Raw genomic sequence first — 24,955 nt, forward strand, 5'->3', positions numbered from 1 at the left:
CCGCCTGTACATACTCCAATATTTTCTCCAGGTCAGCGGCTTATCTGCAACCTGTTGTATTTCTCAAGACTTTGCTGGTTTTCCTATCAAAGTTTTCTCTTTATTGTTGGTTTTTAGTAGTTTGACTATGATTTTCCCAGGTGTACTATTCTTTGGATTTATCTTAATTGGAGTTAACAGTGCTTCAAAGCCAATGTTTCCTTATAAAAGTTGTAAAATGTTTGGCCGTTATTTCTTCAAGTATATTTTTCTGCCCTATTTTCATTCTTTTAGCCTTCTGGATCTCCAATTACACCTGTTAATCCATGTGATATTATTCCATAGGACCCTCAGGCTCTGTTCTTTCTCCAGTCTCCCTTAACCTCAGATTGGACAATTTTAATTGATCTGTTTTCACGTTCACTGATACTTTCTTCTGACACCTCTAATCTGCTGTTAAATCTATCCAGATTGTTTACATCAGTTATTTTTGTTTTAAAAATTCCACTTGTTTTCTCTATTCTTTCCATCTCTCTGCTGAGATTCCCTTTGCCTTACTCATTGAGATAGCATTTCCTTTAAATCTGAACATGCGCACAACAGCCGCTTGACAGTTTCTGCAAAATTCAACAGTTGTGCCATATCAAGATTTATTTTCATGTTTTTTTCTTTACCATAGGACTCATTTTCCTGTTTCTTTCCATATATACTAATTTTTGACTGGTATGTCACACATTATAACAGATATGTTAAAGAGAATCTGTGCTATATCTTCCTCTGAAGTATTGATTTTTGTTCCAGTAGGCATTTTGATTACTGATTGCTTTCAACTTATGCAGACTTGGTGTTATGCTCTGTTAGTATAAGCGTGTGGAAAGCCCAAGGTATTTCTCAAGCCCTTCCAATTGTCAAACTGTCTCCTTTGCAGATGTTGTTGAGGCTTGATTTCAGTCTACATTCTGGGATGTAGACACTCATTTACAGTATGAGAGTTGAAACAAGAAGCCAGTGTAATCTTGTTCAACCTTAGCTGGGAACATGCATGTTGGGTGACTAAAATTTTTTGCCACTCTGGGGATGTCTGAGAATGACTACAAAAGTGCCTAGGTACTGATTTGGGGATGACAAATAAATTTTACCAAATAAGCAAATTTGTAATCATGTAATCTGTGAATAATGAGGATCAATTATATATATACACGTGTGTGTGTGTGTGTGCGTATAAATATATATTAGCATGAAACCATGTAGCATAATAAAAACATGTTCATGCTTAAAGAGGTTTCAGTTTTAAATTAACTATTTTGATGGAAAATTTCCCCAAACACATATAAGTGTCTCCTAAACAAGACACCAAAGATAACTTTTATTCCTGTCTCAGGGACATGATTATAGTAAACAATGCTAAAATCCAATGAAACCTTAAAGGTTTCAGATGCATAAATGTGTGCTCTTAAAAAGCCCCAGTTGGCAACAATTCTTGAGGCCTCTGCTTTGTTTTTTGTTCCTTATTGGTATTTTTTTAAACCAAAGCTTAATATACGTTAGTTGTGTGAACTTGAAAAAGTAAATTTTATGGGTCTCGGTTTTCTCACCTATAAAATGAGGAAAGTGTATTTCTAAGGTCTCTCCAGGTCTAAAATTCTACCTTCCCTAGATAACAGTATAATTTTTTGGCCTCTAGATGTTATCGCCTCTTCCCTTCTAACTTTTTGCTTCTAATCTTCAGTGTCCTGGAAAAATCAGAAGACCAACTCTATTCAATTATTTAAAAATAAAAGATATTCTAATTAAAGGCCTGAGATCTTTTCTAAATTATGTGTATACGTATTTTAGCAACTAGAAGACTTGTACACACTTACTCCCTGAATCTCAGCTATAATCCAAACAGATATGTAAAATTACCTGTATTTCCTAACAGATACAGTAAAAGCAATTCCTAAAACACTGTTAAATATAAGTAAACCAAATATCTGACCTGTGATATCTATGTATAGAAAAACAAACAAAAAATAACAGTATCTTTCCTAGGTTCCTCACTGGTCCCACGCCTGGGATAACAGGAAAATACATACAGTTTGAAAAGAAGCTATTATTTAAAAGCCTTAGAAAAGTAGACAAGCAAACTTACTGTTGACTTATTTTCTTTATTGAATTAAAATTACACTATTATAAAATAGCAATGTACACACAAAGGGATTTGATGCATCATAGTATATACAATTATCTTTAAAAAGTCAGGATGCAAGTTATAATGATTATGAATATAAATTTTATATTAAAACATTCTCCATAAGTGATTTATTTGACTGTTTTGGTTCGAAGTCGTCGTTTGAGAATCTGATGATCACTTTCTTTCAGTTTATGGTCCATAAAAATCTGAAATTAACAATTTCATAATTTTTTATAAATAAAAATAAAAATGAAATTTTGCTTACAATTAATAAGCTATGTTCACGTTCCATGACAGTACTTTCTGTCCTCCTGGACTGCAGATATACAATCTTCTATAAAAAAGCATGTCTAAGGTAGTAGATTTTATAAAAGATTCTTTCAACACTACCTAATTCTGGAATTAAAATAATCCACACTTTTACTGAATTCATAGCTTGAAATAATTACTAAAATATTTGGAGACAAGTGCCTCAAATAATTTTTAGGAAATGATTTTTTGCAGTAACAAGTATATAACTTAGAAAGTAGAAACAGCATTATTTTGCAACTAAGAAAAGAAATAACTTCAGCCAAGGGAGAAAATTATGTACTTATCAGACAGATGGAGAAAAGTAACCAAGAGAACAGTACTTCCAAAAGCATGACCTAATGATCCTAATTCTTTACTACTTGCTTCAAGTGTCTATCTTATATCTGATAGCTACTGTTGCAAAAGGTCTCTCCCGATTTTTCTTGGCCATTTTCTGTTGAAGGCTTTTTCTTTAATTCCTTTTCTACCTTCACTTCCATCCACTAGGCAGATGCAAAAATGATAGAAAATTAGAACTTTCCCTGTAACAGAACAGCCTGTTCTAAGTAAGGAGAATGAGTCATAAAGTCAGGGTGACAATCTATATAGTCTTTTCTTAAGAAAACCTGGAAGCCTTAGAGGGAAAGTGGGAGGAAATGACTGAATGTCAATTCTATATTTTTAGCAGGCAGACTTAGGGCCAGATTTGTACAACTCTTGTGATAAAGATAATAAGAAAAACAGATGTTAGAAGCCAATAAATTATTAAATAGTGATAATTCTATTGATGGAATTAAAATTGCTCTTATGAGTTTATAAATGCAGATGCATGTGACACTTGTATACATTAATGCAGCGTTTATATTCAATTACTATAAATTTAACACATCCAGTACCAAAAGTACAACATTTAAAGCGTGTTTTAAGAGATATGGTCTACAGAATAAAAGTTCAAACCATTATATAATTCAAATTGTTATGAATACTTCAGAATTAAGAAGAACATAAACAGTTTTACTTTTAAGAAAACTTAAATAGTAGCTTACCACTTGGCCAGATATATCAATAGGAGATGAAATTTCGTTTGTGTATAATTTCCGTTTGGCCCGTTTTGGTCGAGACACATTTTCTTTACTTACTTCTACATTTGAGAGCTTTGAAGAGCTTATTGTTTCAATTATCTTCTTTGCTATGAAAAAAATACATTAGTTAAATCTTGAAATAATTTTCTAACTGCAAATATTTGAAATCCTTAATAAAGAACCATATTAAAAAGAAAAGCACTGCAATTCATAAATGGTAAAAGGACACGAATAGAAAACTCACAAAGAAAAAAGAATTAAATGCCTAATAAACACACAAATTAATGATCAACAGCAAAAATAAAAGGGCAAATAAATAAAATATCACTTCACTAATGTTCAACATATTGAAAAGGTTTGGTAAATTATAGTACAACCAGTAAAACTCAGGCATCTTTAATGACTTGGAAGAGGTTTATACTACATTAAGGAAAAGATCAGGATACGTATATAGTGGACCATGCATCACTAAGAACAATAAGGTGGTAGAGCTAGTTCAGTACTCACACGTAAAGACGTCCACAATGAATATTAAGTGAAAGTAACTTGTGAGCCCTTTACTTCTAGTTAACAAACGTGTGCACATGCACACACAGAGTAAAAGAAACCAAATTGTTAACAGCTGATTGCTTCTGGTAAGTTGAATAGGAATTTTAAAATTTCTTACTTTGTACATATGCTTTTTTTTTAATAGACACATATTGATTTTAACAGAAAACATACTTCCATTTGGGAAAACTTCTGGATAGAAAATCCATGTACATATGATATCAACTATATTTTTTTTAAATAGAAAACACATTTAAGGAAACATGCTGAACTGAGGTCTACTTGTCAAGGGCTGAGCTGAGCCTGAGAGCTGAGCTGCCAGATGTCAGAGTGGCTAATTAAGACAAGTCAAAATGAAAGTTAAAGCCTTTAACCACTTAACTGCAGTTGAATAAGCAAGAGGCTAGACCTGAGAAAGCGCCAACTCCCACCGCCCTTCTAGATTCCCCCGTGGAATAATGCACAGTCTGGGTCAGGTGGGTCAGCACAGAAGTTGGGGTGATCTTATTGCCAAGCGAGCCCTAAACAAAAGGCTCTTGGCGCTTGCAGTTTTATGGACCTTGGTGCTGGAGACCAGTGGGGAGGGCTAGGAGCGGAAAAGTAGAGTCAGAGTGGAGAACAGTGTCTTCAAGTTTCCCTCCACTTCCCCGTCATAACGTCTTTGGCAGAGATGCCTGAGGACGTTCTCTACTGAAGGCTCCCAATTAATAGGATACAAATGAAGGCACCTAGGCTAGGAATGCAGATATGTGGAAGAGTATGGCTGGCAAGAGACCTGAGTCCTTGACTAACTCCCTTCACAGACTAGGACGCATTGGCTGTGTATCAAGTTTGATGTGGGGACGGTAGCTTTCCCTCATGAGACCTAACAGGTAAAACCTTTGTAATTGCCTAAGGTCAGCCTGAAACAAATCACACATAGGATTTTGGCCTGGAGCTTCGAAATTCCTCACTACTGTGTGCCAACCACTATACTAAGAGCTGAGGATGTAAACTAGACAGACATTTTGCACTTGTAGAGCTTATAGTCTACTGGAAAAGATAATAAGAAAACAAAAAGTTATATAGTTTAAATAATTCATTCTGCACTTTGAAAAGATCACTCTGGCTTCCATGTACTGAATGGATAAGAGATAGACAAAAGGGATAAACTGGGAAACCAGCGTTACTGAGTAATGGATTAACAGTAGTTATCAGAGCAGCAGAATTTTAAGCACTAATCTCTGTTTTCTTCTTCTCTCCCTTTATTTCCAAGTGATCAACAACAGACATGTATTGCAGTTACAATCCCCAACAGGGATACTTTATATTACTAGAAATAAGTTTTTAAAAATTCCACACCAGGTATATAGGTAGGGAAGCTGTTAAGGACAAGGGAGTCATTACCAGGTGGGTACCTCCCTCTCCTTGAAAACATATTTCTTTTTAATATATAAGCAACGGTCAACATAATTTAAATAAAATACAGAAGCATCTAAAATAACAAGTCCCACCTCTCCAAATTTAGACATTTAACAGTTTGCTGTTTGTCTCTCCAGATATTTTCTATGCTTGTACAAACTATACCTTCCAAAGAATGTATATATTTTTTGAAAAATATATACAAATGGGTCTAAGTCTGAAGTTCCCAAACTGTGTACCAAGACATGCTGCAGCAAATTCACGAGAGCAGCTCCGAATATTTTAAATTTTTGAGGAAAACAGTGACACTCTGTAACTCAGGGTAGTTCAGTTTCAAAAAGATATCACATTACCTTCCTTCTGATGATTACATATTTTGGCAACCTGGATTTTCAGGAGCTGAATTTTCGGTGATTGTTTGGCCTTAAGTATTAACGGATGGAACTATTAGGTGTTTCTTTGGGTGCATGGACACATGAAAAAAATTACTGAGACATTAAGGGCGCTGTGAACCAAGAAAGTTTGGGAAGCTCTGCGGTCAAGTTTTTACAGAAAGTATTTTTACACAACCAATCTGACTAAATTCAGCTGTCCCTGCTTTCAGTCCTTTTCCCTCCTCATTCTCCCCACCTCCAGTCTCCAATTTACCCTATTGCTACCATTTAGGTACTCTAATGAAAACTCACTCCTTCCTGCCCCCTTCCTCCCAATAATCTCTCCACATTCTAGATGCCAGATGCAGATTGCTACCTGTAATTGCCTGCACATTCCCTACACTTTCCTGGTACTCTATTTGTGTTAAAACTGTTCCCTCTGGTAGATGTGTATATAAGTATATATTTATGTATACGTGTATAGAGAGAATATATATCTTAGCACATATTAATACAAAAGTATTAGTATGTCTACATTATATTATAAAGAAAAAAGCATTAAGCAACTAAATCAATACATATTTATAGAAATATATGCTTTTGATATATATGATTAGGTAATGTTTATACATGCAGAGAAAAAAACAGTAGGAGAAAATATACCATAATACTAACCGCGGTTATCTCTAGGAGGTATAATCTTCCAACATTTCAACACCCAGGTTAAATCCCATCTCTTCTATAAAATCTTCCCATAGCCCCCAAACAAACAGCTCTCTTCCTCCAATACTACCATGCACTTTCCTTGTATCTCTACAACTATTACATTAAGCAGCCTTCTCTGCATCAATTACTTAAATACAGATCTTTCTCTTCCATTACCCAGTGAACACCAAGGCATATCATCCTTTCATGTTTCGTCCCTAAATATCTAACATAAGACACTGTCTATTGGAAATATAATAGTCACTATTGTTGAGTTTATACACCAATCAGATATTAGAAAACACCATATATCTAACGTAAAAGGTCATTTAATTAATATTCTGCAAACCTTTTGATTGAAGAATAGTTGGAGAATGTTGTAAGAAATCTCCAAATTTCTGTAGCGTTCCTTCTTTTTTCTTAGCAGGCACGTTTATACTAATTGTGGATGCCTGACTCCGTAAAGAATAAGTTTTCTTAGATGATGGGCGTGTGGAAACCTAATAAACAAACACTTCTTGTTATTGTTGATGAGGAATGTTAGAAGGAAACAGTTATAGCCATAGTTGAATTAAAGAGGTCAGGCACAGGTTATGAATTCTCAGGCAGGGAACTTGAGATTAAGAATATAAGGAGAGGGGGGCTTCCCTGGTGGCGCAGTGGTTGAGAGTCTGCCTGCCGATGCAGGGGACACGGGTTCGTGCCCCGGTCTGGGAAGATCCCACGTGCCGCGGAGCAGCTGGACCCCTGGGCCATGGCCACTGAGCCTGTGCTCCACAACAGGAGAGGCCACAACAGTGAGAGGCCCGCGTACCACACACACAAAAAAAAGAATATAAGGAGAGGGATGAAAGGGCCGGAGAATGAGTGTGATAGAATGATAAGTCAGAGGTGAACACATCAAGGGGTACCCGCTACTTGCCAAATGCCAAAGGTTATATATTCAGAGCTGAATTAGATGAATAGAAAATGAAAGACAAATAAGTTATAACTGGACAAAACCCAACTTCTGAATAATTATTACTAATCAAATTTGATATTTTTATTTTCATCTTCTACTTTATAAATGTAAGTTATGAAAATGGTCAATTTTGGACAAATTAGAAGACAAACCTTTTGTTCCTTTTTGACAGAAGAATTTCCATGCTCAGAAACAGGGGACTTCAAATTCGTTCTGGGTGTAGCATTCTTCTTATTTTCAAAATTCACAAAGTCCTAAAAATAATGAATTTCAGCACTGATTAATTTCTTGACAGTGTTTTCTTTCTCTCTCTAGACTCCAGGGGAGGAAAAAAAAAGAACAAAAGCAAACTAACAAACAAACAGCAACAAAACAAGAAAATGGTTCTTAACCAGGGGCAATTCTGACGCCAGGGGACATAGGCATTGTCTGAAGATATTTTTGGTTGTCACCGCTGGGGATAAGGGGAAGGTTTAATGGAAACTAGTGGGTAGAGGCCAGGAATACTGCTAAAAACCCCTTAAAATGTACAGGGCATTGAACCCTCCTAAACAAAGAAATATCTGGCTGAAAATGTCAATCACGCTGAAGTTGAGAAACCCTGACTGAAGGTACAATGTTTTTTGCCAACTTCATTGAAATATTACTCATATATAACATATGTAAGTTTAAGCGCACAGCATGATGATGCAATACATGTTTTTATCACAAAATGATTGAAGGTATGAATTTTTCACATGCATCATGATGAAATTACATTAGTTAAATGAAGGGATAACAGCTTTTATTTGAAACCCATCTTGACAATACAACATAGCAATATATTTATCTACCCTTTTCCCAACTCCCAAATCATGCTGAGCACAACCTCTCATTGATACTTAGTGACACTGAAAACAGAACAAAACTCTGCAGTATAAGCACAGGTAAAACGTGAAAGTTAAGAAATACAATCTGTTTTTGCTACTAAAAAGGCATGACCTCTCACTCTTCTTTTCCCCACTTAATCTTAAGACAAAGTCTTTTGTAGTACATTAACTGAACTGAACTTGTGCAAATATTAATCGTACTAAAGATTATAAGCATAAAAGGAAAAAAAAAAGGCAAGAACAGAAGCAGAGAGATCATGACTGAACCTCAGAATTCAAGTTACCCAGTAAAGTCTTAAGGATCACAAGAAGAAGATTTCGTAAAAGAGGAAAGACAGATGGTAAACAGGGGAAGCAAAGGAAGAAAGATTGTAACTACATCATACTTGTAGTGTTCAATAAAGAGCTCTTTGGAGTCTTCATTAGATTAGAATATAGCACTGTATAAATTATTTTCCTGATGACTTTACAACACTCAGTTTATTACAGCAGTAAAGAGCTAGCAAAATCAGTTAAAACTTTTAAGTTTCTACGTGGTTTACCCTACAACAATCTGTGTATCTATTCTGAAACTGGGAGTATATGCCGGCAGTAAAATGAATAAAATAACTTTATCTTAACCCTCTGAGTATACAACCGATTTTTCCTTTTCCTTTGAAAAAAATGAATCAAGTCAACATAGATGTTAGTCACCATGATAACAAAGATGACGAAATTAAACTACTTAGTACAGTTGGCCCTTGAACAAAACAGGTTTGAAATGCATGAGTCTGCTTATACACTGATTGTTTTCAATAGTTAGTAGATACTACATCCCTACATGATCTGTAGTTGGTTGAATGCACGGATGAGGAACCTCACATATTGAGGGCCGACTGTAAGTTACACAAGATTTTTCTGCGCTGCGGCTGGCACCTAACCCTCATGTCGTTCAAGGGTCAACTGTGTCTTAATGGTATCTAAAGTGTACTAAATATAAATTAAATAAATATAGAATAAAAGTTAACTAAGGCGCTCCAAAACAATCGCTAAAGGTGTTCTATGTGTAGAAGGAAATATGCTAAATAATATTCACTCAGCAAACGTATTACCTGACAGAGAGCCTCAGGAGTATGGTTAATATTATTTCTGCTCTTCCACCAACTTGAAAACATACTACTCTTTAAAGGCGTGAAAAAGACAAGTTGGAAAAAAGTTATTGTGCCAGAGAGTTTATAATTATAGTTTTAAACATAAATATTTCTGTTAACATAAATATTGCCATTTATTATGTATCTACCACATGTGGAACAAAAGCAAAACATTTTAAACATATTATATCTAATTCTTTATTTCCGAAAGGAGGGAAGTGAGGATCGGAAAGTTTATGTGACTGGCTAGAATATGATAGAAGGTTTGGTAACCCCACGATCAGAAAGCTGCGGCAGGAAGAAGTAAATAGTTCTTGGCCTACCACTAAATTGAGACCCAAATTTTAATACTGGCTCATAGAAGAAGAATTTCTCTTCTGAAACCAACTATGATCATAGAGACCTAAGATTTTAGTTAAATGACAAAGATTATATTCAAGCAAGTTAGTCGTTTCAGTTTCTCTAATTCCTTTTATCAACCCCTTTTCTCTTCCATTGGAGGGAAAGTGACTGAGTTTGAACAGGACCGGTATACTGAAATAGCTCACTACTAAAATTCACCACCATTTGACCTGTCATAGCTTCACTAAAAGAAGGAATAATCTATATATTTTAAAATCTATAAGCTTTTTGTCTGAGGACTATTCACCACAGTAATATTCTTAAAACAGTATTAAATATACCATAAACTATGATTTTGGTCTCTAATAGCAGTGCTTATGAATAGGAGGGCAATGTAACAGAGTTTAACTATATATTATCACTGAGCTTAATAATAATAAGGTTTACTTGTTTAATTCACTTAATAGTTAAGTATTTACCTCCTCCATTTCATTACTCTTCCTCTTCCGGGCCTTGGGAATCTTAACCGTCACTGGTGAGGTACAACCCAGGTGTTTCACTGCCATTTTGTTTGGCTGTAAAGGTGTAAATTGAATCTCTAACTCAGGTTTTGGAAATCGAGTACTTTGATTATTTTCTGTTGACACTTCACAAGAGTCAAGGACTACAGATCCATCCTACAACAGAATTTAAAAGGAAAACAAATCTTATTTGCAGGATATGAATTTCTAAATTGCCAAAAATTAACTGTCTCAATTACCTATTAAAAACAATAAATTGGAAAAGATAAAAAGTTTGCTTGATCAAATTTGCTACAGCAAGGACAGAAAGACTGAGTTATCATCTACTTTCTCCAGGTTTGTACATGGTATGTTAAAATTGAGAGAAACTTAGAGATCAGTATTTCCCAAACCTGTGTCATCGTAAGAATTATCTAGAGAAATTGTTTAAAAGATTCTTGGACCCTACCACAAACTTACTAAATCAGAACTCTCCAAGGAAAGAGTCAATGATTTTTAATAAGCGCCCTAGTTATGGTAAACTAAAGTTTGCTGTAAATTCTTTACTGTTCTTCCCACTGAGAGATAGAGTCTCATTCCCCTTCCTTCAATTGGGCCTGGCCTTAATGGTTTCCATGACTGATAGCATGTGGTGGAAGTCACATGATTCTTCTGAAGCCTAGTAAGGAATGGCTTGTGTTATTTCCCCAGATCAAAATGCCTTTCTCTTCCCATTCTCTGCTTGGTAAACCTCTATTCACCTTCAAGACCCAGTACGATGTTACTTTTTCTAATCCACGTCCACAACCACTCAGGCAAAATTCATCATATCCTCCTCATCAGTGTTCCTTCTTAGCACTCTCTTTATAACACTTAGTCCATAAGGTGAAACAAGATAGTCATTAAATACCTGTCTTATTAGACTTCTTATTCCTTGAGGATGGCGATCATATCTTACTTATGTCTTTATCCTCAGTGCAAGGTTCCCAACAATGAATGCTCCCAATAAATGTGTTTTTAAAATAAATATTTAAAAAGTAATTTTATTTTCAACAAGTGACATAGAATTTGTGTCTATTTCATAGGCAATCTGAGAAACTACGTTATCCAATGCAAGTCACAGAACCCTAAGCCCACTTCAAACTAAGGAAACTCATTGTGAGGTTATTGGGATTTGGTGATAAAGTTATAAAATGGGTAAAATTTCCAAAAAATGCTATTTAATAGAATGCTTATTAAATGGACTGCTTATGAGGGAAAATAGTCATCCATATTTTATCTTTTGTGGGATTTCCTATTTCTGACCATCAAATTTGTTTATAATCAAAGATCTGTTTGAGATCAGTATCATTTTGAGAGGAAATTAATACCATTTGGGGATCAAATTTCCCCAAAAGAATTGCATCTCCCCTCAAAAGCCTTCAGTTTTCCTTTCCATAGCCAAGAGCACACACAGCTAACTGTATAGCAAGATATCTACAACAACTGATTAAATTATACTTGCAAGTATTATTTAGTAATTAATGGTCATTGGTAAAGCAGGTTAAAAAGTGGACTGTGTTATCAAATACTCACTTCTACTTCATCCCTGGAAATTTCAAAACTTGTTGACTGAGGTTCAGTTTCAACCCTGCCAAAACTTGTTGACTGAAGTTCAGTTTCAACCCTGCCAGGATCCACTGAATTCGTATGTCTGGGCTGGATATCCATGGTCTGTTTTTCCTAGTAAGGAAATATTAAAGCAACAAGCCACCGTAACCGAATATACATTAAAATACTTCACCTAAAGAATATAATATCAAGATTTGGGTGAATTAAATAGTGGAAGTAATTAAAGACTTCTTCAATGACCAACTAACTCTCCTTCTTCTTCTCTTTCACCCTCAGAGAGTTAGGAAAGGCTGGGCAACTTTCCAGCCTCTTCTGAATCTGATCTAAAGAGAAATTTGAAAGATTACTTTCAAATTCCAAGGTGTTTTACATATATTCTCTCATTTTACTTTCACTGCAACTCTGAGGTTTGGCAAGAATTGTTATTCCTACTTTCCAGATGAAGAAATAGAGAGAAATTAAATAACATGACCACTGTCTGTACTGCGTTGGAGCTTGAACCCCCAAAATCACTTTGATAACACAATTTTGAAAAACTAGAGGTGTCTTAGGAATGCAACTATAGCATTCGAGTAGAAAAGACCATACTGATAAAGACCATACTGAAAAGACCATACTGAAAAGTGCTGCACACTCTTCATCTCACTTAATCAGTCATAGGGTATGCTCTATTCCTAAACCCTACTTAAGGGATCTATAAAAAAAATCAGAATACATTTTTAAACTTGATAAATTCCAACGTGCACCTTCTAATCACTACCATCAAAATCAAAAGTCAAATACATCTCTTATGTCACCTACCCATAATTGTCAAATAAAAAAGATGCTATTGCATTCATAATGGGGAAAGCAACTAGCATGTACTGACTTCCACTGTGGTAATAACTGTGCTAATTGTTTTACAAATGCTCTCGATTAATTTTCACAATTCTATTAGAAAGACATTATCATCTCTGTTTTAAAGTTTGGAAATGTTAAGTAATTTTCCTAAAGGTCCCACCACCACACTGACAGCAGTTGATACCTAGTTTTTCTAACTTTCTATTCTGTGCAATTTATACCACATGCTAATACCTCTGTTTTGAGCAGTCTTTCTCTTAGAATCATGAAGTCTTTTGATGTAAGAGACATATACACACAAACACATTTAATTTTATTATTGTCTGAAGGCTGCGGAACAGCAGATTTTCAAATGCAGATTATTTACTCTGAAAAGACTAGCTTCAGATGTACCCTGATTCAATTTACCTGGGAAATAGCTATCTGTGAAATGCAATACTTTCTTTACCTAGGGTTCCTAGCCCCAATGCAATATTACAAAAGTAGCTCCCGGGAATTCCCTGGTGGTCCAGTGGTTAGGACTCGGTGCTCTCACTGCCGGGGCCTGGGTTCAATCCCTGGTTGGGGAACTAAGATCCCTGCAAGCCGTGTGGTGCAGCCAGAGGGGGGGGAAAAAAAAGTAGCTCCTGAATGACTCACATCTCCTCACCATTATGCTTATTTTCAAAAACAATTTGTATCTTTATCATAAATTTAGGATGGGTTCAAGTATTTAAATATCACCAAGCATTCAGGCTGAGTCATATTTCCACATTTTAAAGGCAGATTAGGGACTAAATCATCAGTTGTTTATTTTCTAATTATTCTATCTAAGAGATATGACCAAAATATTGGAGAAAGTACTATTTCTCAATTAGTCATTGATGAGTCAACCATAATGATAAACTCTGAAAACTCAAAATTCATGACCAATATCCAAATAATTTATTTTTATTTATTTATTTTTTTTGTGGTACGCAGGCCTCTCACTGCTGTGGCCTCTCCCGTTGCGGAGCACAGGCTCCGGACGCGCAGGCTCAGCGGCCATGGCTCACGGGCCTAGCCGCTCTGCGGCATGTAGGATCTTCCCGGACTGGGGCACGAACCCGTGTCCCCTGCATCGGCAGGCGGACTCTCAACCACTGCGCCACCAGGGAAGCCCCTATCCAAATAATTTTTTCAAACTATGATTCCCCACTGATCTACTTACATTTTTATTCTTTAAAAGTTAATCAATTAAATAATTTTGAATACTTCCTATATTTAATTTAAAAAGGCATAGAAAGAACATGATTCTACTGACTGTTTTAGAAGTTTCTGATGTGATCTTTTTTAATTGTTCAATTTCATTATCTTTCTGTATATTACTGGAGATCAGTGCTTTCAGCTGTATTTCTAAAGCTGCAACCAGCTGATCACGTTCTTCCCGCCACTGTTGGAGGTTACCATCTTTCTCAGCCAACTGTGCTTGAAGCATTTCCTAAACAGAATATGGACAAAATGTTAAAATAAACCTTGCAAAATTATGAATCTAAGAAATTTCTGAATTTCTAAATAACACAATAAATACAACTGTGAACAGGATATGTAACAAATTACGTAGTCAAGTCTCGATAAAATATTTACTTATAAAGCCAAACACATAATGCCTTCATATATCTTAAATGTTCACGCTGGGCACGTCTTTCAATAAAAAATTACAGCTTTTAAACTAATTCTAGCATTTCCCCCAATATCTGAGAAATGAGATGGTAACATTACAATAAAACAAATGACAAAACTAATAGCAACAAACAATAGAGAAATGAAAATTAAAAATACCATTTTCACTGGGTTCAAAAATCATGAAATAGTGGTAAATTAAAGAAAATATGTGCAAGACCTAAACATGACAAACTACAAAACATTGCTGAAAGAAATAAAAGAACACTTAAATAAACAAATAGAGAATCTGTGTTCAAGGATCAAAAGATTCAATATTGTTAAGATGCCAGGTCTCCCCCAAAAGATCTAGAGTCAAAGCAACTTCAAAATTCAAGCAAGCGCACACGCACGTGTGTGTGTGTGTGTGTGTGTGTGTTGACAGAAATGAAAAAGCTGACTAAAAATAATATGCAAATGACATAACCGTCAAAATTATGTTGAAAATGAAGAACAAAGTAGGAACGGGCTTCCCTGGTGGCGCAGTGGTTGAGAGTCCGCCTGCCTATGCAAGGGACACGGGTTCGTGCCCCAGTCCGGGAAGTTCCCACATGCCGCAGAGCTGCTGGGCCCGTGAGCCATGGCCACTGAGCCTGCGCGTCCGGAGCCTGTGCTCCGCAACGGGAGAGGCCGTAACAGTGACAGGCTCGCGTACCACGAAAAAAAAAGAAAAAAAGAAAAAAAGTAGGAGCAATCACACTACATCATTTCAAGACTACTATAATAATAATAATCAAGACCGTGATATTGGCGTAAGGATAGACAGACATCAGAAAGCAGAGGATAGGGTCCACAAATGTTATGGTCAATTGATACTCTATAAAAATGCCAAAGAATTTCAATGGAGGAAACGACAATCTTTTCAACAAAGAGTGATGGAACAACTGAATAGCCAAATGGAAAAAAAGAAAAAAACCTTAATTTTAATCTCACACAATGTATGAAAGTTAACGCTTGGACAACTGATTTATGACAAAAGATGCAGAGCAGTAAAAAAGAAACAGTTTCTTCAACATGTACTACCAGGTCGATCGTTAATACACATTTACAGTGACAACAACCGCTTTTACCCCATCTCACTCCAACACAAAAATTAATTCTAGGGTCTAAATATGGAAGGTAAAACCCCCAACTTTTCAGGAAGAATGTAAGAAATGCCCTTGAGGTTCATAAAGGAAAAGATTGGGAAAATGAATTACAATACCTAAGAATTTCTGTTCTAAAAAGGCAACAGGAGAGTAAAAAGTAAACCAGAGACTGACAGAAGGTAACTGCAACACGCTCCTATCCAGAAAGTATAAAAGTATAAGGAACTCCTATAAAAAAAAAAAAGTAGTCCAATAGAAGATAAGCAAGGAGACTTGGATAGGCAGAGCCAATAAACTAAACATCCAACAATACTAGTTGGAGTATAAATGGATACAACTATTTTGAAAATCAGTCTGGCATTCTACTAGAGTTCCACATATGTTTACCCTATCAACTAGCAATTCTATTCTTGGCTATATAGGCAATAGAAATGTATACACATGTGCACTAAGAGAAATATATAAAAATGTTAACAGGAGATCTTACGCATTAACAGCCCCAAACAGGAAACAATCCACATATATTCAACTTTAAATTGAATAGACTGAGGTATACTTATACACTGAAATATTCAGCAATGAAAACAGACTAACTCCAGTTACCTGCAATAGTATAAATGATCCTCACAAACATAATACTGAGTGAAAGAAACCAGACACAAGAAATGCATTCTATATATTTATATGTTTTCATTTATATAAAATTCATAAATGAGCAAAACTGAAGTTTAACATTAAAAGATAGAACAGTTATTACCATTCAGAAGAGGGTTCCATTTTTTAAACTCGGTGGTAGTTAAGTGGGGGCTGGCTTTATAATAATAATTCACTGAACTATATGTTTGTTTTGTTTACTTACTGTGTTATGTATGTTACAATTTTAAAAGCTTTAAAAAACATCAACAATTTATTTCTTAAATATCATAGACACATATCCTAGGTACGATTGTAAAGAAATATATGGGAGAAAGGAGAAAGCTAGCTTTCTCTAGGATTAAAAACTCAAAGGAGGTTTACTTGCTGGCATTGCTGCTAGAGGGACTACTGATTAGGAAAAGAGAGTAGGCCCATTCCTGGGTTGGAGGTAGAGTGACTGACTATGACAGCCAAGAGCTTTGATTTCACTTCTTGCCTCTTATTACTGTCCAGGAAGGTTGGATGGGCTGTGGACAGAAAGAGAACCAGCAGCAACATTTCCTGTTAAGATAAATGCAGCATTACAATCTTGCTCAACCCAACACTTCCTGAAGGTACCTCCAGTCATGTGGAGTTCGCACATGAAGTGAAATATATTGCCATCTCATTGCTGTAGTAATGACAAGTATTAGTCTCACATAACTTGTCACATGACAAAGAGAGTCAAGACTCTAAGGAAACACAACAACTAAATGGAACGTAGTATCCTAGATTAGATCCTATATCCAGAAAAAAACAGTGGGAAAGCTGGTGAAATTCTAGTAAGGTCCATAAGTTAGCTAACAGTACTATAATAATATTGATTTGTTGGTTTTGATCACTGTACTGTTGTTATGTAAGATCTAACATCAGAAGTTGGGTGATAGGTATACAGAAATTCCCTGTACTAGTTTTGCAACTTTTCTGGAAATAAAATGATTTCAAAATAAAAAGATAAAAAAATTTTAAAAATCATTGGAAAAAATCATCCCTAACTTATTGAAAATTAACATTCCTGTTTGTACAGGTAAGTTTAGCTGGTATAAGTAAAATTCTGTCATTAACAAAGGAAATGCCAATAGATGACAATGTGATACTGCCACGTTACTATTACTGTAAATAGAGAACTAGTTTTTCATTTAAAAATAATGTTAATGTATTACTCAACAGCTTTCCTCGGATCAATGATGACTTTAAACTTCTTTTTTCTGATTGAGTGTCAAACAGACTAAGTTGTCGATTTAAATAGGAGGAAAAAAGACAAGCTAAGATAGAATCACTTAAGAACTAGAGCCAGTCAATGTAAAACTGAACGTTATTTCTACCTATAGTCTTCTAGAAACTGTTTAGTTGACTTTAAAAAAAAGACCTGATAAAATGAGCTTTTGAGGTAAAATATAAACACCATGTTAGTAGAATCTACAGTTCAAAATGTAAATGTTTTACAATACAGTAGGGATAACCCTGTGGCAGTCAAAAGAAGAGATTTTTAAGTTCTGAATCTAAATATTGAGATATAATTATTTCCCCAACAATAAGAACTTCAAGATAAAATGGGCTAGAAAAGTCATCTTACAGACAAACTGCCTTTGAAAAAAAGACAAAAAACAAAACCACGCAACCATGTAGATACTGATAAGAATATAAGAATCCCAGGGAAAAATTTAAGAAACCAAAGAAAGCAGGCGAAATACATAGAAGAAAAAGTATAATTGTTACCAACCATTTCGTTTTGTTGCTTCAAACAATGCTCTCTGCCTTCAGCATATTTTTTCATCTCTTTGTTTCGTAGATTCTCAGCTTCTTTTGCTTGAGTGAGAAGCATCATTTTTTCTTCTAACCATTTTTTTCTATCAGCTTTATATTTCTGTTCAGATTCCTATATGTATACATAGCATAAGTAACTATCATATGCTTCAAAAGCAATTAATAAATCTGTATTTACAACATTTCCATGTAATCCAGCACTTTTCATTTCACCTCTTCAAAAAGTTAAAAACAAGTGTTTTTCTTTAAATAATGACAAGATTTGAGTTTATTTCAGATTATCAAAAGAACATTGTTGGTTTGCTTTCCTAAATAGTCATTTCGTTTATAAACTTGATTTTGCTATAAAGTGCATTTGAGGACTTTCCATAATCAGTGAGCTTAAGAAGAAGACACAATTGAAATTTCTGAAAGAGTTACAGAGAACCAAGCCTTCTTAAATGCCAGATTAAAAAAAAAATTGACTACGGTAGTCATTTCTAATTGTATGGTTCCAAAAATAAAATTTTCCTGGGTATACAGGATGCCAAATAAAGAATAACTTGTGCAACAGGGCAAACATGTATTAGTTTAAGGAACAGCTGGACAGAAAATATAGTTGATCAGTAAATTTCAAAGAGGTTTCCATAGATCCTTTGGGTTCAAAAATGTCTAATTTATACATTCAAGTAAAACTTCATTTGAAACAAAAACAGTAATACCACATTAAAAGCTATGTATTTAAAAATCCCGTTTATTATCTAAGATATGTGATCACATTATTTTAGAACAATGTAGAACATACTGGTATTCCTTAATATGAACATTCTCAATGTAATTAATGTTATTTTTTTCATAATTAATGGAATGGAAAGGGTAAATTCTAAAGTATATAATTAATAGTTACAAAAGAAAGTAACTGATTTCTTTTGTATTTGTTCAGTATCTGATTATATACAGCCTGAATTTAAGAAAATAATTTAGATGCAGTCTTTTCAAAATCACTGTTATGTTTTCTTCAATCCCAAAACTACAGTTGGATTGCAACTTCTAATAAATAAAATGTATAAAATTTTATGTAGTATTTTTAAGTCCCATTAAAAAAATATTTCCCCCATATGTTGTATTCTACACATAGTATGTGAAAGCTAAACATGGAAAAACATATAAACACAAAACAGAATATCTTCTCTGTAGTAGTATAGTTTCAAATGTATTCCAGTGTTCAGACATTCAACTCTATTCTTTTCCAGCTTAATAATTAAATTTACAATAATCAAAATAATTTTCCTAATAGTCATCTTCTCCACAGCAGTATTTGATGAGTTAGAAGTTTAAAGCGTAGAAAATAGGTACAAAGACATAAGAAGTGATGATTTAAAAATTAAATATGTAAAACTGAAGACCCAACCACTGCACTTTCATTGGCACTTACTTAGCAGCTTGTATCTTGGGAATTTCTTCCCTGTGTTTCTTGAGTGTATACTGAAAAATTATATATTAACATTTCCCAGCTATTGGTTCATCCATTATCTAAATTAATTATAAAATATTTACTAAATTATCCTTTTATGAGAAATATAATGCATATATACAAAGATACAATTAAATATATAGATAAAAATCATACCTGTAACTCATCTTGAAGCTTACTGAGCTTTATATTAAGTACATCTGTGTTATCCTCAAGTTCTTTATTTGACCTTTGATTGCTTTTGGTTTCCAAATCTTTGCATTTTTCCTTCCATTTTTCCAATTCTGATTTGAAAACATAAAATTATTTTTAAAGTACATGCAACAGTTATACCACATAGAGCTACATGTGGCATGGGATACAGACAAGAATCAGCAGAGCCCAGAAGCAGAAGTACACAGACCAAGATAGAACCGAGACCCTTCTGAGAGCTTACCAAATTCTTAGAGAAGAACTACAAAAACCTCTCAATAATCCACTGAATAGTGTTCTGACTATACAGTATAAATGCATGCCAATATACAGGAAACTTCATGTTCTCAAAAATTAAAAACAAAAACAACCGGCTGATGGTATTCTGAAGGATACAGTCAGAGTATTTATTGAGATAAACATGTAAGATGATACCAGTTGCTATACAGAGGTGAAACTCAGTTGAAAGTTTATTCTTAACATCTGGGCACTGCAAGCTATCATCCAGTTATCATGAAAGTGTCCTTATTCCTTCTCTGACTTAGGTACAACAATTTTCATCATAATGAAAAATGAGAAGGGACAGGATGTTCCAAAAACACACCAAATACTTTTTCATTATGAATTATTATAAACACTAAACTATGTTTAAAAAGGAAAGAAATCTAGGAAAATAAAGAAAATGAAAGTATGCTTTGAGGTATTTAAGCAATCTTGTTTCACCTGTGGCCAGTCTTTCAGTTTCCTTTAATTTAGCCTCAAGCACTTGATCCTGTTCTACTTGAGTTTGTTCTTGTTCTTCTAGGGTCATTCGCATGTCTTCAATTATTTTCTCTTTAACGCTTAGATCTAAAAATTTGGAAAGAACATTTTAGAAATTACTAACATCTACATCTATATATCCAATTTTTCCTTTGAGTTCTTCTAAAATTAAAATACACTTTTATTAACTATAATAGAATATGAGTTCCAAATAGAAACTTTGTCCTGTTCACTGCTATATTTTCAATGTCTAGAACAGTACTGGCATATATGAAGGATCAACTAAATAACTGATGTACAGATGGATGCTTGGATGAATGCAAGAATAAATGGATGGAAAAGGAATCTTTTCAGATAAAACTAACAATTTTCAATATAATTAAACTATTAATAAAAATAATAAAAACTATTATTTTACTGTACTTCGCTTTATTGTGCTTCACATATACTGTGTTTTTTACAAATTGAAGGTTTGTGGCAACCCTGCATTAAGCAAGTCTATCAGTGCCATTTTCTAACAGCATTTGCTCACTTCCTGCCTCTGTATCACATTTTAGTAATTCTTGCAATAATTCAAACTGTTTCATTATTGTTGTATTTGTTACAGTGATCTATGATCACTGATCTTTACGTTACTCCTGTGATTGTTTTGGGACACTACGAACTACACCCATGTAAGACAGCAAGCTTAATCCATAAACACTGTGTGTGCTGTGACTGCTCCAATGACCAGCTGTGCCCCGTCTCTCCCTCTCCTCGGGCCTCCCTGTTCCCTGAGACACAACAATACTGAAATTAGTCTAATTAGTAACACTACAGTGACCTCTAAGCATTCAAGTGAAAGGAACAGTCGCATGTCTCTCACTTTGAATCAAAAGCTAGAAATGAAAGGATTAAGCTAAGTTTAGTAAGGAAGCCATGTCAAAAGCCTGACTGGCCAAAAGCTAGCCCTCTTGTACCAAACAGCCAAGTTGTGAATGCAAAGTAAAGCTCCTGAAGAGACTTTAAAGTGCTACTCTAGTGAATACTCAAATGACAAGAAAGCAAAACAGACTTATTGCTGATACGGAGAAAGTTTCAGTGGTCTAGATAGAAGATCAAAACCAACCACAACATCCCCTTAAGCCACAGCCCAATCTAGAGCAAGGCCCTAATTCTCTCCAATTCTGCGAAGGCTGAGAGAGGTAAGGAAGCTGCAGAAGAAAAGTTTCAAGCTAGCAGAGGTTAATTCATGAGGTTTAAGGAAAGAAGCTGTCTTCAAAACATAACAGTGCAAGGTGAAGCAGCCAAGTGCTAATGTAGAAGCTGCAGCAAGTTATCCAGAAGATGCGACTGAACTGCTGGAACTTCATGACAAAACCTGAACAGATGACGAGTTGCTTCTTATGGATGAACAAGGAAAGTGGTTTCTTGAGACGGAATCTACTCCTGGTGAAGACTGTTGAAATGACAACAAAGGATTCAGAATATAGCATAAACTGAGTTGATGAAGCAGTGGCAGAGTCTGAGAGGCCTGCCTCCAATTTTGAAAGAAATTCTACTGTGGGTAAAATGCTATAAAGCAGTGCACGCTACAGAGAAACTGTTCACGAAAGGAAGAGTCAACTGATGCGGCAAATCTCCTCGTTGTCTTACTTTAAGAAACTGCCGCAGCCACCCCAACCTTCAGCCACCACCGCCCTGATCAGCCAGCAGCCTTCAGCATCGAGGCCAGGCCCTCCCTCCACCAGCAAAAAGATTACAACTCCCTGAAGGCTCAGGTGATGGTTAGCATTTTTTAGCAATAAAGTATGTTTTCATTAGGTATGAGCACTGTTTTTTTAGACATAATATACTATTGCACACTTAACAGACCACAATATAGTGTGAACATAACTTTTATGCACTGGAAAACCAAAAAAAAAAATTGTGCGACTTATTTCACTATGACCTGCACTTTATTGTGGTGGTCCGGAACCGAACATGAAACATCTCTGAGGTGTGCCCGCACTAATAACACAGATCTTGGGATTTAGAAAAAACATTATTTGTCAAAACACTTACTTTTAGTGTTAATATTCTCAAACCAAAACTAAAACTTTTACCTCCTAAAAACAATAAATTCTCAATCCCAAATTTAAATCTCAAGTAATTATTTTTTCTAGAAAAATTTTCAAAGCCAAATATTTACTCCTAGTATTTTTAAAACCAACTCATCAGGAATAACTGTACTATTATAACCTTACCAAAACTGTTTCTGGCCCTTGAAAAATGACTACAATAATGGCTTATAAACAATTCTATTCTAATCCTGCCTGATAGAAAGAGATAAGGAGGAGAGATTGGTTTATCGTCTCTGGTGATAGACACATAGTAGCAGGGCTCACTTCTGACACCTCTTACCAAGATTGCTATGAATGTCAGAGGTGATGAATCTATAAATGCATGGCTCAAACTAGGGCACTAAAAGTGACAAAAAAATGACACAAATATCAAAAGATGGCTCCCTTAAAAACGCTTAATATAAAGTAAGCTTAAAACAAAACAGTGAGAAAAAATTTTAACGAGTAATTTTCAGTCTTTCTGTTCAGTGATGTAAGCTGCCAGGAGAGCTAATGAAACAGAATTCCTCTTTAGGATTGAAGGAGTACTGGTATTCTATCTAAAACTTTTTCTTTCAAAAAGCATGATTTGCTAATATATTCAGATTATACAATTAATTATAATTTTATTCAAAGAAACTGTTCCTTTTACACCCTATCTATTGCTCTAAATTGGAGGGCTCAAAAGAAGGAGTTTAAGTATCTAGATAGCAATCAGTAAGGCCCCAGGACACCAATGTTAACTTCGCTAGTGGCTATCCACCTATTATTTGAAAGGTAGGAACAGTAAAAGAAACAAGAGCATTCTTATATCAGTCACTGCCTCCAATAACTTACATTTTATCTCAGGAAAGAATCCAGAAATATGCAACAAATAAAACAGAAAATAAAGCAACATAAAGACAGGAATGATATATCTCATCAAAGCTATCTAAAGATATCTATGAACTATCATAGCTAAATAAACGCCTGGCAAATGAACAAGCAATCAAGTGTTTAACATTCAGGGGAGAGGATCACTGAAAGCTATACAAAGAAATGACACACAAATGTCATGTAAAACTCTGCATTAGAAATACTCAGTGACTGGGAATTCCCTGGCGGTCCAGTGGTTAGGACACGGCACTCTCACTGCCAGGGCCCCAGGTTCGATCCCTGGTTGGGGAACTAAGATCCCGCAAGCCGCCCGGCGTGGCCAAAAACAAAAAAAAATACTCAGTGATAGTTCAAATGTACTTTAGAATACCAGTATACCAGACGTACTCAAGTACAAAAGATTGAGACCATGTGATACCTTGTTTCACTTATCACACTGGCTGTAAGTTCAAAGTGTGATAACACCTAATACTGGCAAAAATGTGCGGAAATGGGCACTCTATAACTATTATTGAAAATATAAACTGGTATAATGACTTTGGGGAGCAGTTTAGCAATATTCATCAAAATTTTAAACACAACATGTGGGCCAACAATTACACTGCTAGGAATTTCCCATACAAATATATTTACATGTGTGCCCAAAGACTTTTATACAAATATATTCATGTTAATGTCTGTAACAAAAAATAATGTCTGAAATAACCAAAAAAATTTTTTGTTAATAAAAGGGGTCATATTACTGGAGAGTAGATTAGAAGATATGTTGATTGTTACTCCCTGTGAATATGACCTTACTTGGAAACAGAGGCTTTGCAAATGTAATCAAGTTAAGAATAAGGTCATACTGGATAGAGTAGGCCCTAAATCCAATATGACTGGTGTCCTTATAAGAGGGAAATTTGGACAGAGACAGATAGAGTGAAGACACAGACACATTCAGAGGGAAGATGTTCATGTTAAGACAGAGGCAGAGATTGGAGTTATCTCAGAAGTGTGAATGGGGAGTGACTGCTAACGGGTACAGGGTTTCTTTCTAGGGTGATGAAAATGTTCTGGAATTAGATAGTGGTAGTGGTTGTACGAGCTTGTGAATTTACTAAAATCCACCATACTATACACTTTTAAAGGGTAAATTTTATGGTATGTATATCTCCATTTTAAAAAATTAATAAGATAGCTAAGTGAATGGCATTCAGTATTTAAATAGAAATGTAGAAGCCAGGGAAAGCCTCAAGAGCTAAAAATGCACTTTTTTTTTTGTCAGGGAATGTCTCATACATACTTAAAATCACAAGAGTGAATGAACTCTCAAGAGAGAAAATACAAAGAAAAAAATGATGATGGCTTAATCAGGAAATTTGTCAAAGTGGCTGAGGCTCGTTCTGAGAGAAAGGCAGTAACCCTAAGAATAGATCACAAAAGCCGAGGTAAGAGTTTCAAAAGGGGGCAAGCTACGCCTTACCTTTATGTTTAGTAAAAATATGCTCATACACAATAAATACTACTTAAAAAATGAAAATGAAAGAAAGTGAGCAGACAATAATTCAAAATAATTAAAAAATAAAGGAAAG

General features: G+C 34.9%; 1 protein-coding gene across 6 annotated transcripts in view; it reads right to left on the reverse strand.

The window, feature by feature from the left end:
• Positions 1-2,115: 2,115 nt before the first annotated feature.
• The window catches only part of KIF20B (kinesin family member 20B), a 74,847-nt gene continuing 52,007 nt past the window's right edge, over positions 2,116-24,955 (reverse strand). For 4 of the 6 annotated variants that reach the window (XM_060286495.1, XM_060286494.1, XM_060286491.1 and 1 more), the window contains 11 exons: positions 20,386-20,511; positions 19,627-19,754; positions 17,974-18,129; positions 14,090-14,266; positions 11,932-12,078; positions 10,336-10,533; positions 9,476-9,544; positions 7,668-7,769; positions 6,904-7,054; positions 3,490-3,632; positions 2,116-2,358 (listed from right to left, as the gene is read on the reverse strand). In XM_060286495.1, coding sequence (XP_060142478.1) covers positions 2,281-2,358; positions 3,490-3,632; positions 6,904-7,054; positions 7,668-7,769; positions 9,476-9,544; positions 10,336-10,533; positions 11,932-12,078; positions 14,090-14,266; positions 17,974-18,129; positions 19,627-19,754; positions 20,386-20,511 — 1,475 coding nt within the window. In that variant the 3' untranslated portion in view covers positions 2,116-2,280. The remainder of the gene's footprint in view (positions 2,359-3,489; positions 3,633-6,903; positions 7,055-7,667; positions 7,770-9,475; positions 9,545-10,335; positions 10,534-11,931; positions 12,079-14,089; positions 14,267-17,973; positions 18,130-19,626; positions 19,755-20,385; positions 20,512-24,955) is intronic. The other 2 variants (XM_060286496.1, XM_060286493.1) reach the window with 1 other exon arrangement.

The sequence above is a fragment of the Globicephala melas genome, chromosome 16 (genome assembly GCF_963455315.2).
Source record: "Globicephala melas chromosome 16, mGloMel1.2, whole genome shotgun sequence".
In the NCBI taxonomy this organism is placed as follows: Eukaryota; Metazoa; Chordata; class Mammalia; order Artiodactyla; family Delphinidae; genus Globicephala; species Globicephala melas.